The sequence below is a fragment of the Bombina bombina genome, chromosome 1, assembly GCF_027579735.1.
Source record: "Bombina bombina isolate aBomBom1 chromosome 1, aBomBom1.pri, whole genome shotgun sequence".
NCBI lineage: Eukaryota > Metazoa > Chordata > Amphibia > Anura > Bombinatoridae > Bombina > Bombina bombina.
The window spans coordinates 1,328,563,343-1,328,587,528 of record NC_069499.1 but is presented as its reverse complement, the minus strand read 5'-3'; the positions used below and the strand labels follow the sequence as shown (position 1 = coordinate 1,328,587,528).

Genomic DNA, 24,186 nt, shown 5'->3' with positions numbered 1-24,186 from the left:
AGGGGTCTTCAAAACTTGTTTTGAGGGAGGTAATCATTCACAGCAGAACTGTGAGATTGTAGTTGACTGTGATAAAAAACGTTTATTTCTGTAACTTTTTTTTCTGCTATCAGGGTTAGTTATCCTTCGCTAATGGGAACAAACCTTTGCTAAAATTGTGTTTTTTACAAAGATTTGATGCTATAACCTTTCAGTTTATTAACTTTCAACTGTCATAACTCTTTCTGTGCTTCTTATAGGCACAGTACGTTTTCATATTATAGTAAATTACTTGAAAAGTATTTCCAAGTTGCTAGTTTATTTGCTAGTGTGTTAAACATGTCTGATTCAGAGGAAGACATCTGTGCTATATGTGCTAATGCCAAAGTGGAGCCCAATAGAAATTTATGTACTAACTGTATTGATGCTACTTTAAATAAAAGTCAATCTGTACAAATTGAACACATTTCACCAAACAACGAGGGGAGAGTTATGCCGACTAACTCGCCTCACGTGTCAGTACCTGCATCTCCCGCTCGGGGGGTGCGTGATATTGTGGCGCCGAGTACATCTGGGCGGCCATTACAAATCACATTACAGGATATGGCTACTGTTATGACTGAAGTTTTGGCTAAATTACCAGAACTAAGAGGTAAGCGTGATCACTCTGGGGTGAGAACAGAGTGCGCTGATAATGTTAGGGCCATGTCAGATACTGCGTCACAACTTGCAGAACATGAAGACGGAGAGCTTCATTCTGCGGCTGACGGTTCTGATCCAAACAGATTGGATTCAGATATTTCAAATTTTAAATTTAAGCTGGAAAACCTCCGTGTATTACTAGGGGAGGTGTTAGCGGCTCTGAATGATTGTAACACAGTTGCAATACCAGAAAAAATGTGTAGGTTGGATAAATATTTTGCGGTACCGTCGAGTACTGACGTTTTTCCTATACCTAAGAGACTTACTGAAATTGTTACTAAGGAGTGGGATAGACCCGGTGTGCCGTTCTCACCCCCTCCGATATTTAGAAAGATGTTTCCAATAGACACCACCACACGGGACTTATGGCAAACGATCCCTAAGGTGGAGGGAGCAGTTTCTACTTTAGCTAAGCGTACCACTATCCCGGTGGAGGATAGCTGTGCCTTTTCAGATCCAATGGATAAAAAGTTAGAGGGTTACCTTAAGAAAATGTTTGTTCAACAAGGTTTTATATTGCAACCCCTTGCATGCATTGCGCCTGTCACGGCTGCAGCAGCATTTTGGTTTGAGTCTCTGGAAGGGACACTTGAATCAGCTCCATTAGATGAGATTACACACAGGCTTAAAGCTCTTAAGTTAGCTAACTCATTTATTTCAGATGCCGTAGTACATTTAACTAAGCTTACGGCTAAGAATTCCGGATTCGCCATTCAGGCGCGCAGAGCACTGTGGCTAAAATCCTGGTCAGCTGACGTTACTTCTAAGTCTAAATTTCTTAATATACCTTTCAAAGGGCAGACCTTATTCGGGCCCGGATTGAAAGAAATTATCGCTGACATTACAGGAGGTAAAGGCCATGTCCTGCCTCAAGACAGAGCCAAACCTAAGGCTAGACAATCTAATTTTCGTTCCTTTCGGAATTTCAAAGCAGGAGCAGCATCAACTTCCTCTGCTCCAAAACAAGAAGGATCTGTTGCTCGCTACAGACAAGGCTGGAGACCTAACCAGTCCTGGAACAAGGGCAAGCAGGCCAGGAAACCTGCTGGTGCCCCTAAAACAGCATGAATTGAGGGCCCCCGATCCGGGAACGGATCTAGTGGGGGGCAGACTTTCTCTCTTCGCCCAGGCTTAGGCAAGAGATGTCCAGGATCCCTGGGCGCTAGAGATAATATCTCAGGGATACCTTCTGGACTTCAAATACTCTCCCCCAAGAGAGAGATTTCATCTGTCAAGGTTGTCAACAAACCAAATAAAGAAAGAGGCGTTTCTACGCTGCGTATAAGAGCTTTTATTAATGGGAGTAATCCATCCAGTTCCACGGTCGGAACAGGGACAAGGGTTTTACTCAAATCTGTTTGTGGGTCCCAAAAAAGAGGGAATTTTCAGGCCAATCCTGGATTTAAAGATCCTAAACAAATTCCTAAGAGTTCCATCGTTCAAAATGGAGACTATTTGGACAATTTTACCCATGATCCAAAAGGGTCAGTACATGACCACAGTGGATTTAAAGGATGCTTACCTTCACATACCGATTCACAAAGATCATTACCGGTATCTAAGGTTTGCCTTTCTAGACAGGCATTACCAGTTTGTAGCTCTTCCATTCGGATTGGCTACGGCTCCGAGAATCTTCACAAAGGTTCTGGGTGCTCTTCTGGTGGTACTAAGACCGCGAGGAATTGCGGTAGCTCCGTACCTAGACGACATTCTGATACAAGCTTCAAGCTTTCAAACTGCCAAGTCTCATACAGAGTTAGTACTGGCATTTCTAAGGTCGCATGGATGGAAGGTGAACGAAAAGAAGAGTTCTCTCTTTCCACTCACAAGAGTTCCCTTCTTGGGGACTCTTATAGATTCTGTAGAAATGAAGATTTACCTGACAGAAGACAGGTTAACAAAGCTTCAAAATGCATGCCGTGTCCTTCATTCCATTCAACACCCGTCAGTAGCTCAATGCATGGAGGTGATCGGCTTAATGGTAGCAGCAATGGACATAGTACCCTTTGCACGCCTACATCTCAGACCGCTGCAATTGTGCATGCTAAGTCAGTGGAATGGGGATTACTCAGACTTGTCCCCTACTCTGAATCTGGATCAAGAGACCAGAAATTCTCTTCTATGGTGGCTTTCTCGGCCACATCTGTCCAGGGGGATGCCATTCAGCAGGCCAGACTGGACAATTGTAACAACAGACGCCAGCCTACTAGGTTGGGGCGCTGTCTGGAATTCTCTGAAGGCTCAGGGACAATGGAATCAGGAGGAGAGTCTCCTACCAATAAACATTCTGGAATTGAGAGCAGTTCTCAATGCCCTTCTGGCTTGGCCCCAGTTAACAACTCGGGGGTTCATCAGGTTTCAGTCGGACAACATCACGACTGTAGCTTACATCAACCATCAGGGAGGGACAAGAAGCTCCCTAGCAATGATGGAAGTATCAAAGATAATTCGCTGGGCAGAGTCTCACTCTTGCCACCTGTCAGCAATCCACATCCCGGGAGTGGAGAACTGGGAGGCGGATTTCTTAAGTCGTCAGACTTTTCATCCGGGGGAGTGGGAACTTCATCCGGAGGTCTTTGCCCAAATACTTTGACGTTGGGGCAAACCAGAGATAGATCTCATGGCGTCTCGACAGAACGCCAAGCTTCCTCGTTACGGGTCCAGATCCAGGGATCCGGGAGCGGTTCTGATAGATGCTTTGACAGCACCTTGGACCTTCGGGATGGCTTATGTGTTTCCACCCTTCCCGATGCTTCCTCGATTGATTGCCAGAATCAAACAGGAGAGAGCATCAGTGATTCTAATAGCGCCTGCATGGCCACGCAGGACTTGGTATGCAGATCTAGTGGACATGTCATCCTGTCCACCTTGGTCGCTACCTCTGAAACAGGACCTTCTGATCCAGGGTCCCTTCAAACATCAAAATCTAATTTCTCTGAAGCTGACTGCTTGGAAATTGAACGCTTGATTTTATCAAAACGTGTTTTTTCGAGTCAGTTATTGATACCTTAATACAGGCTAGGAAGCCTGTTACCAGAAAGATTTACCATAAGATATGGCGCAAATACTTATATTGGTGCGAATCCAAGAGTTACTCATGGAGTAAGGTTAGGATTCCGAGGATATTGTCTTTTCTACAAGAAGGTTTAGAAAAGGGTTTATCCGCTAGTTCCTTAAAGGGACAGATTTCTGCTCTGTCCATTCTTTTACACAAACGTCTGTCAGAAGTTCCGGACGTTCAAGCTTTTTGTCAGGCTTTAGCTAGGATCAAGCCTGTGTTTAAAACTGTTGCTCCACCATGGAGTTTGAACTTAGTTCTTAATGTTTTACAGGGGGTTCCGTTTGAACCCCTTCATTCCATTGATATCAAGTTGTTATCTTGGAAAGTTCTGTTTTTAATGGCGATTTCCTCGGCTCGAAGAGTCTCTGAGTTATCTGCCTTACATTGTGATTCTCCTTATCTGATTTTTCATTCAGACAAGGTAGTTCTGCGTACTAAACCTGGGTTCCTACCTAAGGTGGTCACTAACAGGAATATCAATCAAGAGATTGTGGTTCCATCTTTGTGTCCTAATCCTTCTTCGAAAAAGGAACGTCTGCTACACAATCTAGATGTAGTCCGTGCCCTGAAATTTTATCTACAGGCAACTAAGGATTTTCGACAAACGTCTTCCCTGTTTGTCGTTTATTCTGGTCAGAGGAGAGGTCAAAAAGCTTCGGCTACCTCTCTCTCCTTTTGGCTTCGTAGCATAATACGGTTAGCCTATGAGACTGCTGGACAGCAGCCTCCTGAAAGAATTACAGCACATTCTACTAGAGCTGTGGCTTCCACTTGGGCCTTTAAGAATGAGGCTTCTGTTGAACAGATTTGCAAGGCTGCAACTTGGTCTTCTCTTCATACTTTTTCCAAATTTTACAAATTTGACACTTTTGCTTCTTCGGAGGCTGTTTTTGGGAGAAAGGTTCTTCAGGCAGTGGTTCCTTCCGTATAAAGAGCCTGCCTGTCCCTCCTGTCATCCGTGTACTTTAGCTTTGGTATTGGTATCCCATAAGTAATGGATGATCCGTGGACTGGATACACTTAACAAGAGAAAACATAATTTATGCTTACCTGATAAATTTATTTCTCTTGTAGTGTATCCAGTCCACGGCCCGCCCTGTCACTTTAAGGCAGGTAATTTTTCCATTAAACTACAGTCACCACTGCACCCTATGGTTTTCCTTTCTCTGCATGTTTTCGGTCGAATGACTGGTAATGGCAGTTAGGGGAGGAGCTATATAGCAGCTCTGCTGGGTGAATCCTCTTGCACTTCCTGTTGGGGAGGAGTTAATATCCCATAAGTAATGGATGATCCGTGGACTGGATACACTACAAGAGAAATAAATTTATCAGGTAAGCATAAATTATGTTTTTGTTTAATGCAAAATTGGGCTGGTGGTGTGCCTAGCATCGTAGACTGTCCCTTATGAACCTATTGACAATCGCATAATTTCATTTTTCATGCAAGTGTTTACCAATTACCCTGGGCATGTAGGTGCTAAGAATGTGTGATACACAGCAGAGTGAGACTATTGAGACTTCAGGTGCTAGAATCGATCTGGAGGAAGATGATACTTTCACATTTGGTTACGTCCGTTCAGTCCCTGTACCATTCGTTGATAAGACTAAAAAAAGCTGAAGTCGACCTAAACCTTCATGGCACGTATCTCTGATTTATCATAAAAAAGATTGATACCCAGGGGTTATGGGGTGAAGAACATACTCAGTTGGCTGCTACAATCCAGAGTTCTCTGTAAATTGGTGCAAAATTCTTAATAAAATGTTCATTTGATCTAATGTTACTGGTAATTAAGGCAGTGGGAACACTTCTGTGAGAAAATAGGATAGAAATTCAGAAGTTTGAGAGTTATCATATTTCTACCATATTAGCAGATATCTCTGAGAACTAGGATGAAAAGTTTTCCACCCAAGTAAAAGCATATGAACAGTTGCTAATCGCCTTTAAGCATTGAAAGCTACAATCCTTTACTCAAGATTATACATACAAACAAGTGTATAGATGGCTATTATCCATTTCTGACCCAAAAGTATAAGACACAGGATCAGCATTTCCACACAAGGCTGTGGTATGGTCCTCCGTTCACGTGGGAATAGTGACAATTACCATCGGAATTGAAAGCAGGGTCACAGCAATAGTACCACTATGGAACAAAGTGAGGGGTCCCTCAAACTTCTTCAGGCTTTTTTTTTAAAGATCCGCCGACATCCACACACTAAGATAATACATCATCAAATGGTTTTAAGAGGAAGAGCACATTTGACCCATGTTCTATCAACCCCTCTGTTTCAACTTATACATGCTTACTTACACAATTACAGAGTGTAAACTAAAAACGTGTTTAGCAATATTACATCCAGGGTGGATTTGATTTAAACCACTAGGCAGTAAAACCAATGTTTAAATCATGGTTTTAATTTTTAGAATAACTTTTCAAATGATCTTTCCAGTTATATCAGATCATTACTGATTTGTTTCTATCTACGCATATCTAATGATATATATTAATGAAATTATTTGTAGCCTCAAGGCAGAACGTGCTGTGATTTGAGAAGTCATCACAGAAAATGTAGCATGTCTGCAGAAAGAACAGGACACATGCAGGAACTGTTAGCGCTTTTGCTTTGCAGCCCTGCTCCTGATCAGGCTGTTGTGTTTAAACAGCACAGTGCTCTGGCTGCGCTGTGTAAGTTTTCCACAGTGCAGCCACAGCGAAACTCTGTTTGAAGGGAACCGTAAAATATGAAGTACGACTGGCTCTCATGTATTTTTTTTATTTATTCTCCAGTTAATAACAAATTGCAGCTAAAATTATGCTTTATTGTAACTGCCTAATGTAAATTAAATTAAATTTTAAAATGACCTACAGAAAATTTCTAACTATAAAAAAATCTCATCGCAGAAAGTGAAAGTTCTGCCTCTGGGATTTGGAGATGAACTATCTCCAGTTTTAAAGGTTAATCAATCAATATTTGATAAACTTTTCAGTTGTACTTTATTGGAAGGAGAAAAATGATTACCTTAATATCTTTTAAATAGATGTATTTAACTAAAACAATAACATTTCATTTTTAATGCCTGCCCCTCCATCCTTATTCCACTCCAAACCATCTTCTATTCATTGAGCTTCTTGAAACTTAGTATGGGTAGATTCTGTGTACATAGATTTGCAGAGGAACAGTGGCATTAAACGTAATCTTTCATGATTAAGAAAATAACGTATATTTCTCTTGTAAAGGTGTATCCAGTCCACGGGTTCATCCATTACTTGTGGGATATTCTCCTTCCCAACAGGAAGCTGCAAGAGGACACCCACAGCAGAGCTGTCTATATAGCTCCTCCCCTAACTGCCACCTCCCTTTCTTGTCGAGAGCTGCAAGAGAATGACTGAAGTATCAAGAGAGATGTGGTGACTTAGTGTAGTTTTTACCTTCAATCAAAAGTTTATTTTTAAACGGTACCGGCGTTGTACTGTTTTTACTCTCAGGCAGAAATTGGAAGAAGACTTCTGCCTGGAGGTTTGATGATCTTAGTGGTTTGTAACTAAGGTCCATTGCTGTTCTCACACATAACTGAAGAGTATGGAAAGAAAACTTCAGTTGGGGGGACGGTCTGCAGATTGCCTGCTTTGAGGTATGTTCAGTATATTTTTTTCTAGAGAGATAAGGTCTAGAAAATGCTGACAGTGCCTGGTATATTTAAGGTAAGCCTGATACAGTGATTTAACAACAACTGGGATCATGCTTGCAAAAAGGGATAATATTCATGTTAAAACCTATATTACTTAGTGTAAAAACGTTTGCATGATTTATAAATAAAAAAGTTTTTTCTCTGAGGGTGATAAATCTTTATTTGGGGCCTAATTTCCACATGGCTTGTTAGATTACTCCTAGGAGTACTTTTTTAAGGCCCTCTGACTTTGAGTACATGGTGGGAGGGGCCTATTTTCGTTTTCAGTCTGAGACATCCAGCTTCCCTGAAGGAGTCCTCTGGCTTATAGGACCTCTATAGAGGGTTTTGTTCCTGCAAAAATCGTTTTTAAGGGCAGGTAGGAGCCACAGCAGGGCTGTGGCAGTGTGTTTGACTGTTTGTTAACAGGTTTTAAGTTTTTCTAATTCGTTTTTGGGCCTGAGGGGTTAATCATCCATTTCAAGTGGGTGCAATGCTGCTTTAGTCCCTTATACACACTGTAAAAATTTAGTAGAGTTTACTACTTTTTTTCACTGTTTTGCAGTTTATGTGGTAGTTTTTTTTCTCTTAAAGGCACAGTACCTGAGGTTTCTGAGACTGACACCTGACATCTAGCTCTCCCCACGTGTCAGAACCTATAACTCCCGCTCAAGGGACGCCAAGTACATCTAGCGTGTCCAATGCGTTTACTTTACAAGACATGGCGGCAGTTATGAATCATACCCTCACTGAGGTATTGTCCAAACTGCCAGGGTTACAAGGAAAGCGAGACAGCTCTGGGGCTAGAACAAATACAGAGCTCTCTGATGCTTTAGTAGCTATGTCTGATATACCCTCACAATGTGCAGAAGTTGAAGCAGGAGAGCTTCTATCTGTGGGTGACTTCTCTGATTCAGGGAAGGCGTTACTTCAGTCTGACTCTGAAATGACCGCATTTAAATTTAAGCTTGAACACCTCCACGTGTTGCTCAGGGAGGTTTTAGCGACTCTGGATGACTGTGACACCATTGTAGTCCCAGAGAAATTGTGTAAAATGGACAAATACTTTGCAGTGCCTGTTTACACTGATGTTTTTCCAATCCCTAAGAGGTTTTCAGAAATTATTACTAAGGAATGGGATAGACCAGGTGTGCCATTCTCTCCCCCTCCTGCTTTTAAGAAAATGTTTCCTATAGATGCCGCTACACGGGACTTGTGGCAGACGGTCCCTAAGGTGGAGGGAGCAGTCTCTACCCTAGCTAAGCGTACAACTATTCCTGTCGAGGACAGTTGTGCTTTCCTAGATCCTATGGATAAGAAATTAGAGGGTTTCCTTAAGAAAATCTTTATACAACAAGGCATTGCCCCAGTCACTGCTGCAGCGGCTTTCTGGTTCGAGTCTCTGGAGGAGGCTTTACAGGTAGAGACCCCGTTGGATGATATCCTTGACAGGCTTAAAGCTCTTAAGTTAGCCAATTCATTTATTTCTGACGCCGTTTTTCATTTAACCAAGCTAAAAATAATTCAGGTTTTGCCATTCAGGCACGTAGGGCGCTATGGCTTAAATCCTGGTCAGCTGATGTCACTTCAAAGTCTAAACTTCTCAATATCTCCTTCAAAGGGCAGACCCTATTAGGGCCTGGACTGAAGGAGATCATTTCTGATATTACTGGAGGAAAAGGCCACGCCCTTCCCCAGGATAGGTCCAACAAGTTAAGGACAAAACAGATGTTCGTTCCTTTCGAAACTTCAAGAGTGGCGCAGCTTCATCTTCCTCTTCTACAAAACAAGAGGGAAATTTTGCCCAGTCCAAGCTAGTCTGGAGACCTAACCAGGCTTGGAACAAGGGGAAACAGGCCAAAAAGCCTGCTGCTGCCTCTAAGACAGCATGAAGGAGTAGCCCCCGATCCGGGACCGGATCTAGTGAGGGGCAGACTTTCTCTTCATCCAGGCTTGGGCAAGAGACGTCCAGGGTCCCTGGGCTCTGGAGATTGTTTAAGTGAAAATGTAGAAAAAGTCCAGCACACAGGTAATATCATGCAAAGTCACAGAGACCTGCTTCCAAGGTCAAAAAGGTAATAATATCACAAACAGAGAGTAGTGACAGCATAGATATTTATTCTTGAGACAGCAGGACAGACAGCAACGTTTCGAGACTTCTGTCTCTTTGTCAAGCTCTGGAGATTGTATCCCAGGGATATCTTCTGGATTTCAAAGCTTCATCTCCAAAGGGGAGATTTCATCTCTCACAATTATCTGCAAACCAGATAAAGAGAGAGGCATTCTTACATTGCGTTCAAGACCTACTAGTTATGGGAGTGATCCACCCAGTTCCAAAGGAGGAACAGGGACAGGGCTTCTATTCATATCTGTTTATAGTTCCCAAGAAAGAGGGAACTTTCAGACCAATCTTGGATCTCAAGATCCTAAACAAATTTCTCAGGGTCCCATCCTTCAAGATGGAGACTATTCGAACCATCCTACCTATGATCTAGGAGGGTCAATATGACTACCGTGGATTTAAAGGATGCTTATCTACATATTCCGATACACAGGGATCATCATCAGTTTCTCAGGTTCGCCTTCCTAGACAGGCATTACTAGTTTGTGCCTCTTCCCTTCGGGTTAGCCACGGCACCAAGAATCTTTACGAAGGTTCTAGGGTCCCTTCTGGCGGTTCTAAGACCGCGGGGTATAGCAGTAGCCTCTTACCTAGACGACATCCTGATACAGGCGTCAACTTTTCATATCGCCAGGTCCCATACGGACATTGTTCTGGCATTCCTAAGGTCTCACGGGTGAAAGGTGAACGAAGGAAAGTGTTCTCTCTCACAAGAGTTTCCTTCCTAGGAACTCTGATAGATTCAGTAGAAATGAAGATTTATCTGACAGAGGTCAGGTTGTCAAAACTTCTAACTTCCTGCCGTGCTCTTTATTCCATTTCTCGCCAGTGGCTCAGTGTATAATCTGATTAATGGTAGCGGCAATGGACATTGTTCCGTTTGCCCGCCTACATCTCAGACCACTGCAACTTTGCATGCTCAATCAGTGGAATGGGGATTACACAGATTTGTCCCCTCTACTAAATCTGGATCAAGAGACCAGGGATTCTCCTCTCGGGTCCATCTGTCCAAGGGAATGAGTTTCTGCAGGCCAGAATGGACTATAGTAATGACAGATGCCAGCCTTCTGGGCTGGGGTGCAGTCTGGAACTCCCTGAAGGCTCAGGGTTCGTGGACTCAGGAGGAGGCCCTCCTTCCGATAAACATTCTGGAACTAAGAGCGATATTCAATGCTCTTCAGGCTTGGCCTCAGCTAGCTGCGGTCAGGTTCATCAGATTTCAGTCGGACAACATCACGACTGTAGCCTACATCAACCATCAGGGGGGAACAAGGAGCCCCCTGGCAATGTTGGAGGTTTCAAAGATAATTCTATGGGCAGAGGTTCATATCCCAGGAGTAGAGAACTGGCAGGCGGATTTTCTAAGTTGGCAGACTTTTCTTTCGGGGGAGTGGGAGCTCCATCCGGAGGTATTTGCCCAGTTGATCCAACTTTGGGGCAAACCAGAACTGGATCTCATGGCGTCTCGTCAGAACGCCAAGCTTCCTTGTTACGGGTCCAAGGCAGCGCTGATAGATGCTCTAGCAGCGCCCTGGTCCTTCAGCCTGGCTTATGTGTTTCCACCGTTTCCTCTGCTCCCTCGTCTGATTGCCACGATCAAGCAGGAGAGAGCTTCGGTGATCTTGATAGCCCCTGCGTGGCCATGCAGGACTTGGTATGCAGATCTGGTGGACATGTCATCCTTTCCACCATGGACTCTGCCGCTAAGGCAGGACCTTCTACTTCAAGGTCCCTTCAAACATCCAAATTTCTCTACGTCTGACTGCTTGGAGATTGAACGCTTGATTCTATCAAAGTTGTTTTTTCCGAATCGGTCATTGATACCTTAATTCAGGCTCGATAGCCTGTCACCAGGAAAATCTATCATAAGATATGGTGTAAATATCTTCATTGGTGTGAATCCAAGGGTTACTCATGGAGTAAGGTCAGGATTCCTAGGATATTATCTTTTCTCCAAGAAGGATTGGAGAAGGGTTTGTCAGCTAGTTCCTTAAAGGGACAGATTTCTGCTCTGTCTATTCTTTTGCACAAACGTCTGGCTGAGGTTCCAGACGTTCAGGCATTTTGTCAGGCTTTAGTTAGAATCAAGCCTGTGTTTAAACCTGTTGCTCCGCCATGGAGTTTAAATTTAGTTCTTAAAGTTCTTCAAGGGGTTCCGTTTGAACCTTTGCATTCCATAGATATTAAGCTTTTATCTTGGAAAGTTCTGTTTTTAGTAGCTATCTCTTCGGCTCGAAGAGTTTCGGAGTTATCTGCTTTACAATGTGATTCCCCTTATCTGATTTTCCATGCAGATAAGGTAGTGTTATGTACCAAACCTGGGTTTCTTCCTAAGGTGGTATCTAATAAGAATATCAATCAGGAGATTGGTGTTCCTTCACTATGTCCTAATCCTTCTTCAAAGAAGGAACGTCTATTACACAATCTTGATGTGGTTCGTGCTTTTAAGTTTTATTTACAAGCTACGAAGGATTTTCGTCAAACATCTGCTTTGTTTGTTGTCTACTCTGGACAGAGGAGAGGCCAAAAGGCTTCGGCAACTTCTCTTCTTCTTTTTGGCTAAGAAGTATAATACGCTTAGCTTATGAGACTGCTGGCCAGCAGCCTCCTGAAAGAATTACAGCTCATTCTACTAGAGCAGTAGCTTCCACATGGGCTTTTAAACATGAGGCCTCTGTTGAAAAGATTTGTAAGGCGGCGACTTGGTCTTCGCTTCATACCTTTTCTAAATTCTATAAATTTGATACTTTTGCTTCTTCGGAGGCTATTTTTGGGAGAAAGGTCTTACAGGCAGTGGTGCCTTCCGTTTAAGTTCCTGCCTTGTCCCTCCCTTCATCCGTGTCCTAAAGCTTTGGTATTGGTATCCCACAAGTAATGGATGAACCCGTGGACTGGATACACCACAAGAGAAATAAATTTATCAGGTAAGCATAAATTTTGTTTTTTCCACATTTACTTTTCTTATCTCTTTTGCTTCGTTCTCTTGGTATCCATTATTGAAAAGTATACATAGGTAGGCTCAGAAACGATGCACTACTGTGATCTAGCTGCTTATTACTGTCTCACTTAATGTGTTCAGCTAGGCCACCAGTAGAGCATTGATCTCCTTCAACAAAAGATATCAAGAGAATGAAGCAAACTTGATAATAGAAGTAAATCTGAAAATTCTATGCTTTTTCTGAAATCCAAGTTTTCTTTCATGATTATGTCCCTTTAAAGAGATATAAGACTTTTTTTTTTTTTTTCATCATTCATATAGAGCATGCAATTTTAAGCAACTTTCTAATTTACTCCTATTATCAAAAATGTTTTTGTTCTCTTTGTATGTTTATTTAAAAAGCTGGAATGTAAGCTTAGGAGATGGCCCATTTTTGGTTCAGCACCTGGGTAGCGCTTGCTGATTGGTGGCTAAATTTAGAAATCGGGTAAAGTAACCATATTTACTAATAAGTTGATTATTTCACCTGTGCTCTAGCTTAGATATCCTAAAAATATGTCCTGTTAGGGAGGCCTTAGGACAGGTTTGAAAATGAGTGCATCAAACTGAAGATTTGTTGATTAAAGACCACTGAGTGCTTTTTAAAGAAGGGACTATGTACTAAGGGCTTGATTTATCAAGCTAGGGTGGACAGGGATGTCCATATGCGCCCCTGTCCACCCCAGCTCGCCTCTGGCGGGCCGCAATCTGCTGCTGGAATTAAGCATTGCGCAAGAGTGCTATTTTGCACTCTTGTACAACACCGCCCGCTGCCTGTGCACAGCCAATCACGCGCCGGCAGGAGCTGTCAATCTCCCTGGTCGGAAGAGACAAGGGATATTAGGAGGTGGAGAAGATGCTAGGAAGCAGAGGTCTGATGACCGCTGTTTGAATAAATACCTACTGCAGGTTCTCTTTTGAAAACCTGCAGTCATATGTGGGCGAACAGCTTGATAAATCGAGCCCACAGTGTTGAGAGTACCCTGGCAGATGGTGTACTTTTGATGACAGTTCACCTTCTTTTGGAAAGGTGACTATGTATGTAAGTGTGTGTATGGTTTGAAATTTCTAGTAGTCCAGGATGAGAAGTTGCGGACTAGTAAAGAAAAATTTGACTTTTTCCTATCTTTAAACTGTGGACTAGTAACATTTTCCCTCGGGGCTAGTAGCTTTTTATATATAATCTATCTATATCTTTCACACCTCATACACGCACTTTGTTCCAGGTACTCTAATCTGACCCTTATCAGTATTTACTCCTAGTTTTATGGATATTGGGCGTGTGCGTACACATAAAGAGCATGCGCACAGTCCCTCTAAGTTTTCATTGGAGTGTGTGTGCAGATACCTATAGGGTACATAAAATAAAATGCTTTTTGAGGAAAAAAACATCTTGTCATATTATTGTTTTATATTTAAAATTAATTATAATCCAAAGGTTATTCATCCTGAAATAAGTGTTTGTTTTTGTAAATTCTATTAATCTATTAACAATGTTATGTTCTCCCAGAGGATTATTTTGGGCATTTTTTTTTCGATCTAGAAGTTTTTATCACATTTTTGATTTAGTATTTCTCAAAACTGTAAATTTTTCTCTGTAGAAATAGCATGCCTCATGTTCACAGTAAAAAATGTTATAAGTAAACATACAAGGTTGAGAAATAGACTTAAAGGGACATAACATTATTATTTTTTCTGATTCAGATAGAGCAAACATTTTAAAACGGCTCTTAGATTTACTTATTTTATCAAATTTGCTTCCTTCTCTTGTTGAAGGGGCAAACTTGCACTACTGGGAGCTAGCTGAACACAGCGGGTGAGCCAATGAGGCATAAATGTACAGCCACTAATCAGCAGCTAGATCTCAGTAGTGCATTGCTGCTCCTGCTCCTACCAAGGCATGCTTTCCAACAAAGGATATCGAGAGAGACCAAACTAAAACAACTTTCCAATGTCCTTCTGTTATCTAGAGTTTATTTTTGAACTTACTGTTCCTTCAATCCTATTGTTCCCTTGCAATGCTTTGTACCCAGAATAAACTCTTTACGAAGATTCATTGGAGTGGAATAGATCTGCACAAGTGTGAAGAAGAGGGAGGGGCAAGCAGTAAAAATGAAAGTGAAATAACTAACATTTTATTTCTAAAGGGACAGTATACACCAATTTTCATATAACTGCATGTAATGGACACTACTATAAAGAATAAGAAGATGCACAGATACTGGTATAAAACTGTTTAAAAACTTACTTAGAAGCTCTCAGTTTAGCTGTGTTGAAAAGGTAGCTCGAACCCCCTCCCGGAACCCATAATTGAAATTACACGATTATTCATTATTTCAATTTGTTTACATCAGAACTTTGTTCCGATGTAATGTAGACAATTTAGTCCCAGTGGGAAAGGGTTAAACAAATTTATTGTGAACTTTGAACAAACTTCACCTGCATACAGCTGGAAAATAAATCCGTGTGACCTTTGGCCATAACATGCCTAGAGCATATGAGTTATGAGAGAGCTTCAGACACTCCCAGGGATCTCCCCTATTCTTCCCATTTTTTGAATTTGACAGGTTTATCTTGCATAGAAACATAAAGCAATGCAATTTGTAAAATAGACGGTTCTCTTCATTTGTTAGTTAAAAAGGGACATTATACACTCATTTTTTCTTTGCTTAAATGTTTTGTAGATTATCTATTTATATATCCCATAAAGTTTTTAAAAAAAATAAATGTATAGTTTTGCTTATTTTTAAATAACATTGCTCTGATTTTCAGACTCCTAACCAAACCCCAAACCAAGCCCCAAAGTTTTATGAGAATACCGTCAGCTACCTTCTCCATCTTGCTGCTTTTTGTGTAAAGGGTCTTTTCATATGCAAAAGAAGGGGCGAGTGTCTTATTTGCCATTTGCAGTGGGCTTTCCTGCTACCTTTTCAACAGAGCTAAGCTGACAGCTTCTAAGTAAGTTTTTAAACAGTTTTATACTGGATTTTTATATCAGTATCTGTGCATCTTATTCTTTATAGTAGTGTCTATTACATGCAGTTATATGAAAATGAGTGTATACTGTCCCTTTAAACAGTAACATTTAAAGCACAATCAGTACTTGCAAAATCACAATCCTAAATGCACTGCTGTATGCAAAAAATAAAATGGATCAAGCATGCAAGTGCAGATATTAAATGTAATAAATTAATTCCTAAATTTAAAATAAAAAGCACTAAGTGTAAATCTAACAAAACTCATGCAGTCCCTATGAGAAAATAAAAATGGCAGACCTTAGTGTTTCAGGGTTTGGTTGGGCAGTGATGTTTCTTCACAGCACTCTGTGCAATTTGATTCACTTAAAAAACAAACAAAAAAACCCTGCCGCTATCTTAAAGGAACTTTTAAGTCAAAATTAAACTTTCATGATTCAGATAGAGCAAAGAATTGTAAACAACTTTCTAATTTACTCCCATTGTCAAAAAGTGTACAATCTATTTTTAAATGCACACTGTCTGAGGCACCAGCTCCTGAGCATGTGCAAGATTTCACAGTATGTGTTTTGTGATTGACTGAAGACTGTCACTTGATGCAGGGGAAGAGAAATGTAACTAAATTATATTTGTCTAAGAAAAATCTACTACTCATTTGAAATTAAGAAGTGATTTTGCTTTCTCTTTATATTATGCATTTTTTGATAATGTATTTCTACTGTATGTTGTGGTCCTTTTTTAAATTGCCCCAAATCTTGCTTGCAACCTTTGCATGACATTAGTGATATCACACATTACATTGTTGAGTACTCCCTGTACTGTATCTATGTGCAAGTGTGACTACACAGGGTGCAAGGAAATATCTGTAGATGCAGGGATTTCCTTGTTGGAGTCTGCAGCTGGGGGGAGAGGGTGCCTTAAAAGCGGATATCTCAGCCTCCAGTCAACGTACAGGGACAAGAAACTTGGTGTTGGGACTGCAGCCACCACACGAACACTCTAAACAAATACTACACACAATGTTTAACAATTAAAAAAAGCTTTTGAAATTTAAAGGGGCAGTGAACACAAAAATTGTTATTGTTTAAAAAGATAGGCAACACCTTTTACTACCCCATTACCCAGCTCTGCAAAACCAACATTGTTATATTAATATACTTTACAACATTTAAAACTCTACATTTCTGACTTTTTCTAAGCCACTACAGACAGCCTCTTATCACATGCTCTTTTCTCTTGTTAAGTGTATCCAGTCCACGGATCATCCATTACTTATGGAATATATTCTCCTTCCCAACAGGAAGCTGCAAGAGTCCACCCACAGCAAAGCTGCTATATAGCTCCTCCCCTAACTGCCATATTCAGTCATTCTCTTGCAAGCCTCAACATAGATAGGAGGTCGTGAGAGTCTGTGGTGCTTTCTACTTAGTTTATTCTTCAATCAAAAGTTTGTTATTTTTAAATGGCACCGGAGTGTGCTGTTTATCTCAGGCAGTATTTGGAAGAAGAATCTGCCTGCGTTTTTCTATGATCTTAGCAGACGTAACTAAGATCCATTTGCTGTTCTCACACATTCTGAGGAGTGAGGTACTTCAGAGGGGGAATGGCGTGCAGGTTTTCCTGCAGATAAGGTATGTGCAGTAAAATATTTTTCTAGGAATGGAATTGACTAAGAAAATACTGCTGATACCGAAGTAATGTAAGTAAAGCCTTAAATGCAGCGATAGCGACTGGTATCAGGCTTATTAATAGAGATACATACTCTTGTAAAAATGTGTTTTAAAACGTTTGCTGGCATGTTTAATCGTTTTTTAACATATGTTTGGTGATTAAACTTATTGGGGCCTAAGTTTTTTCCCCATGGCTGGCTTAAATTTTGCATAGAAACAGTTAACTGAAGCTTCCCACTGTTGGCTGTGGCAGTTTGTTGTGTCTGTTTTTAAAAACGTCTCATTTTTTTTTTTATTTTTTTTTATCTGTTTTTTGCATTAAGGGGTTAATCATCCATTTGCAAGTGGGTGCAATGCTCTGTTACCTTATTACATGTACTGTAAAAATTTCGTTTGTTTTACTGCCTTTTTTTTCACTGTTTTTCAAATTTTGACAAAATTTGTTTCTCTTAAAGGCACAGTAACGTTTTATATATTTGCTTGTTAACTTGATTTAAAGTGTTTTCCAAGCTTACTAGTCTCATTATTAGTCTGTTCTAACATGTCTGACATAGAGGAAGCTCTGTGTTCATTATGTTTTAAAGCCATGGTGGAACCCCATCTTAGAATGTGTACCAGATGTACTGATTTCATGTTAAACAATAAAGATCATTTTTTGTCTTTAAAAACATTATCACCAGAGGATTCTGTCGTGGGGGTAGTTATGCCGACTAACTCTCCCCACGTGTCAGACCTTTTGACTCCCGCTTTAGGGACTCACGCTCAAATGGCGCCAAGTACATCAAGGGCACCCATAGCGTTTCTTTTACCAGGGGATTCTGTCGAGGGGAAAGTTATGCCGACTAACTCTCCCCACGTGTCAGACCCTTCGACTCCCGCTTCAGGGACTCACGCTCAAATGGCGCCAAGTACATCAAAAGCGCCCATAGCGTTAATTTTACAAGACATGGCAAAGGTGGTGAATAATATTCTGGCAGCAGTATTAGTCAGACTACCTGAAATTAAAGGAAAGCAGTTAGCTCTGGGGGTAGATACAGAGCATACAGACGCTTTAAGAACCATGTATGATACTACCTCACAATATGCTTAGTCTGTGGGTGATTTTTTTTCTGACTCGGGGAAGATGATTTAACCTGATTCTGATATTTCTACATTTAAAATTTATGCTTGAGAACCTCCACTTGTTGCTCAGGGAGGCTTTGGCTGCTCTGAATGAATGTGTACAATCGCAGGGCCAGAGAAATTGTGTAGACTGGATAAATAATATGCAGTGCCGGTGTGTACTGATGTTTTTCCAATACCTAAAGAGGTTTACTAAAAATTTTTTAATAAGGAATGGGATAGACCAGGTGTGCTGTTCTCTTCCCCTCCTATTTTTTAGAACAATGTTTTCTAATAGTTACCACCACACGGGACTTCTGGCAGACAGTTCCTAAGGTGGAGAGAAGAGTTTCTACTCTAGCTAAGCGTACCACTACCTCTGACGAGGACAGTTGTGCTTTTTAGATCCAATGGATAAAAAATGTTTATTCAACAGGGTTTTATCCTGCATCCCCTTGCATACATTGCTTCTGTCACTGCTGCTGCGGCGTTCTGGGTTGAGTCTCTTGATGAGGCTTTACAGTTAAGCGACTCCATTGGATGAATATATTTGACAAGCTTATGCTAGCCAATTCCTTTGTTTTCTGATGCCTTGTTCATTTGACTAGACTAACGGCTAAGAATTCTGTTTTTTACTATACTGGCGCGCAGAGCGCTATGGCTTATATCATGGTCAGCTGTCGTGACTTTAATAAATAAGCTACTTAACTTCCCTTCAAGGGGCAGACCCTATTCGGGCCTGGTTTGAAGGAGATTATTGCTTATATCACTGGAGGAAAAGGTCATGCCCTTCCTCAGGATAGGTCTAAATCAAGGGCAAAAAAAAAAAAAAAAAAAAAAAAGTCTAATTTTCGTACCTTTTAAAAACTTCAGGGCAGGTGTGGCATCCTCTTCCTCTAAGGCAAAACAAGAGGGAATTTTTGCTCAGTCCAAGGCGGTCTGGAGACAATCGGACCTGGAACAAAGATAAGCAGGCCAAGGAGCCTGCTGCTGCCTCTAAGGCAGCATGAAGGAACGGACCCCTATCCGGTAACGGATCCTATAGGGGGCAGACTTTCATTCTTTGCCCAGGCGTGGGCAAGAGATGCCCAGGATCCCTAGGCATTGGAATTTATATCCCAGAGATATCTTCTGGATTTCAAAGATTCCCCCCCAAAAAAAGGGGAGATTTCGCCTTTCACAATTATCTGCAAACCAGATAAAGAAGGAGGCATTCTTACATTGTGTACGAGATCCATCCAGTTCCAAGAGAGGAACAGGGACAGAGTTTTTACTCAAATCTGTTTGTGGTTCCCAAGGAGAGGGAACCTTCAGACCTATTTTGGATCTAAAGATCTTAAACAAATTCCTCAGAATTCCGTCATTTAAGATGGAAACTATTCGTACCATCTTAACTATGATCCAGGAGAGTCAATAGAGGACTACAATGGATTTGAAGGATGCTTATCCTCACATTGTGATGCATAAAGATTACCATCGTTTTTCAGGTTTGCCTTTCTAGACAGGCATTACCAGTTTGTAGCTCTTTCCTTTGGGATATCTACAGCCCCAAGAATCTTTATGGAGGTTCTGGGGTCGCTTTGGCGGTCCTTAGACCGCGGGGCATAGAAGTGGCCCCTTATTTAGACGACATCCTGATACAGGCGTCAAACATCCAAATTGCCCAGTCTCATACGGACGTAGTACTGGCATTTCTGAGATCACATGGGTGGAAAGAGTTCTCTATCCCCAATCTCAAGGGTTTCCCTCCTAGGGACTCTGATAGATTCTGTAGAAATGAAAATTTACCTGACGGAGTCCAGGGTGTCAAAGTTTCTAAATTTCTGCCGTGTTTTTTTCATCCCATCCGCGCCCTTCGGTGGCTCAGTACATGAATGAATTCGACTTAATGGTAGCGGCAAGGGACATAGTACCGTTTGCACGTCTACATTTCAGACCGCTGCAACTATGCATGCTCAGTCAGAGGAACGGGGATTACACAGATTTGTCCCCCTGTTAAACCTGGACCAAGAGACCAGAGATTCTCTTCTCTGGTGACTATGTCGGGTCCATCTGTCCAAGGGTATGACCTTCCGCAGGTCAGATGGGACAATTGTTACAATAGATGCCAGCCTTTTAGGTTGGGATGCAGTCTGGAACTCCCTGAAGGCTCAGGGATAGTGGACTTAGGAGGAGACCCTCCTTCTAATAAATATTCTGGAACTGGGAGTAATATTCCATGCTCTTCAGACTTGGCCTCAGTTAGCAACTCTGAGGTACATCATACTCAGTCGGACAATATACACGACTGTGGCTTACATCAGCCATCAAGGGGGAACAGAAGTTCCCTAGCGATGTTAGAAGTCTTACAATAATTCACTGGACAGAGACTCACTCTTGTCTATCAGCTATCCATATCCCAGGTGTTGAGAACTGGGAGGTGGATTTTCTAAGTCGTCAGACTTTTCTTCCGGGGGAGTGGGATTTCCTCCGGAGGTCAAGACCAAGCAGGAGAGGGCTTTGGTGTTTTTGACAGCGCCTGCGTAGCCACGCAGGACCTGGTATGCAGATCTGGTGGACATGTCATCCTTTCCATCACGGTCTCTGCTTCTGAGACAGGTCCCTCTACCTCAGGGTCCTTTCAACCATCTAAATAGAATCAATCTGAGATGGACTGCCTGGAGACTGAACGCTTGATGTTATCAAAGCATGGCTTCTCCGAGTCAGTCATTGATACCTTAATACAGACATGAAAGCCTGTCTCTAGGAAAATTGAACATAGATATGGTGTAAATATCTGATTGTTATGAATCCAAGGGTTACTCATGGAGTAAAGTCTGGATTCCCAGGATATTATCTTTTCTCCAAGATGTTTTTGAGAAAAGGGTTGTCAGCTAATTCCTTAAAAGGGGACAGATTTTTACTCTGTCTATTTTTTTGCACAAGCGTCTGGCAGGTATTCTAGACGTTCAGGCATTTGGTCAGGCTTTGGTTAGATCCAAGCCTGTGTTTAAAACTGTTGCTCCGCCATGGAGCTTAAACCTGATTCTTAAGGTTCTTCAAGAAGTTCCGTTTGAACCTTTTTTGTTCCATAGATATCAATCTTTATCTTGGAAAGTTCCTTTTCGGTAGCTAATTCCTCGACTCGTAGAGTCTCCAAGTTATCTGTGTTACAATGTGATATCTGGTCCTTCGTACGGATAAGGTAGTCCTGCGTACCAACCTGGGTTTTTTCCTAAGGTGGTATCTAACAAGTACATCACTCAAGAGATAGTTGTTCCATGCTTGTATCCTAATCCTTCCTCAAAGAAGGAACGTCTATTACACAATATTGGACGTGGTTTGTGCTTTAAAGTTTTACTTACAAGCTACTACAGTTTTCATCAAACGTTCACCTTGTTTGTTGTCTATTCTGGACAGAGGAGAGGTCAAAAGACTTCAGCAGCCTCTCTGTCTTTTTGGTTAAAAAGCATAATTCATTTAGCTTATGAGACTGCTGGACAGCAGCCTCCTGAAGGGATTACAGCTCATTCTACTAGAGCTGTGGTTTTCACTTGGGCCTTTTTTAAATGTGGCTTCTGTTGAACAGATTTACAAGACTGAGTCTTGGTCTGCGCTTCATACTTTTCAAATTTAACAAATTTGATACCTTGCTTCTTCGGAGGCTATTTTTGGGAGAAAGGGTTTTTTACAGGCAGTGGTAACTTCCGTTTAAGTACCTGCCTTGTCCCTCCCATCATCCGTGTACTTTAGCTTTGGTATTGGTATTCCATAAGTAATGGATGATCCGTGGACTGGATACACTTAACAAGAGAAAACATAATTTATGCTTACCTGATAAATTTATTTCTCTTGTAGTGTATCCAGTCCACGGCCCGCCCTGTCACTTTAAGGCAGGTAATTTTTTCATTTGAACTACAGTCACCACTGCACCCTATGGTTTTTCCTTTCTCTGCATGTCGGTCGAATGACTGAATATGGCAGTTAGGGGAGGAGCTATATAGCAGCTTTGCTGTGGGTGGACTCTTGCAGCTTCCTGTTGAGAAGGAGAATATATTCCATAAGTAATGGATGATCCGTGGACTGGATACACTACAAGAGAAATAAATTTATCAGGTAAGCATAAATTATGTTTTTATTTGCTTTTTACAACAGGAGACTGCTAGTTCATGTGGGCCATATAGATAACATTGTGTTCATGCCTTGGAGTTATTTGAGTCGGAACAACACAGCACTTAAATGCAATTCAGTAGATAATAAATAAAAGGTCATGTGATCAGGGGGCTGTCAGAAGATGCTTAGATACAAGGTAATCACAGAGGTAAAAAGTGTATTAATAGAACTGTTGTATGCAAAACTGGGGAATGGGTAATAAAGGGATTATCTCTCTTTTAAAACAATAAAAATTAAATTGTAGACTACCTTTTAAGTAGATTTCAGACGTTCCATGCTTTAAACTTTTGATTCAAGATTGTAATAATGCAAGGATTTTGCTAGAGCTGTAACAACTAATGGGTAAGATTGATCATAAAAATAGTTGTCAATGAATCTCATTATCGATTAGGGGGTCTGTGATTAGTTGGTCAGCTGCTTCACTCCGATGTTTGTTTGTTTTTTGTATACGATTAATCGGCCAATTAACCTGTTAGAGAGAAAAAAACAACAAAAAACAATTATTTTTATGATCAATGTTGCCGATTAGTTGTTGCAGCCTTAGTTTTTTTTGCCCCTTTCCTAGGCAACAGGACACACCAGAACCTATTACCCTTAAGTAGACTTAGATGCATATGGCATAATCCATTTAGGAATAGCCATAAATGTAAAACAAACTGCAGTGTTAGCTGGAAGCCATGGGAAGAACACGGCAAATGTCTGCATAAATTGCTGCTACCTATTGTGCTTGTAAAAATGACAGCACACTAAATATTTGTACAGTACTTGTGTATATATTTAATCATTACATACTCCACTTGTAGACCGATACACATAGCCAGGTGTCTAATGACATTAATACAAATCATTTTATCTGCATTCATTTTCCTTTATGAACAAGGTTGTATGAGAAGTTGAAGGCATTTATCAAAACAAAACATACATTTAAGAAGTAGCAGAGGTCATTGGTAATATCCTATTCCTTTCTGCCTAATTGCTTCACTGCTGCTGTTTGGTTAGTAATTTCACTTAGCCTACCATTGTACCTGGGATCCCTCCTGCTATTTTGGCTCCCTTTGCTCAGTAAATTATCCTCGCCCACAGTTTATGAAGCACAGCCTATAGCACATGTTGATCGCAGGCAGTGTTAGAGACCAGCAAAAGAGGCTAAGGTTTGAACTGAAACACGAGTTCCCACAAAGGGGCTAATAGGTTTATTAACTCTTTTTTCCAACAACTGTAACTAAATCCTCAAATTTTATATTTTTAGCATTTTTGTCTATGAATCTGTATGGGAATGATATCATGGCCCAAATACACATTTCTGCATGACATACACAGGGGCCGAATTATTAAGCACCGTATGGTGCCTGATACATCTGTTAAGAAGCAGTGGTCATGATTGACACCCCCTGCTAGCTGCCAATTGAAGAACTGCTTGTGCAATGCTAAATGCCGACAGCATATGCTGTCGGCATTCAGCGATGTCTGAGCGGATCATGTCGGGCAGACATATGATAAATCGGCCCCACAGTGTTCTTCCCAGGACCTTTTTAGTGGGTGCACCGCCTGGCTGATTTTACTGACCACCCGGCTAAAATTAGCTAGTATGAAAAATGTTACATTTTACTTGCACAAATTAAGTACATTTATGTTAAATTATGCAATTTGTGCTTTGGGTAGGCAAAAATATTATAATAGAAAATATTGCACAGCCCGCATCTGTTAACTTCATAATGCCACCTGGCTGGCAACATTTTCGGTGGAGAACACTGATACAACAGCACTTCTGAATGACATA

General features: G+C 41.2%; 1 protein-coding gene across 3 annotated transcripts in view; it reads left to right on the top strand.

Annotated features, from left to right (window-relative positions):
• Nucleotides 1-24,186, top strand: part of N4BP1 (NEDD4 binding protein 1) — a 159,422-nt gene that overhangs the window by 25,528 nt on the left and 109,708 nt on the right. Inside the window, exon 2 of one of the 3 annotated variants that reach the window (XM_053702040.1) lies at nt 22,389-22,542. The exons of the other annotated variants lie outside the window; for them this stretch is intronic. Within the exon in view, the coding sequence (XP_053558015.1) occupies nt 22,528-22,542 (15 nt within the window). The 5' untranslated portion in view covers nt 22,389-22,527. The remainder of the gene's footprint in view (nt 1-22,388; nt 22,543-24,186) is intronic. 3 annotated transcript variants of the gene reach the window in all.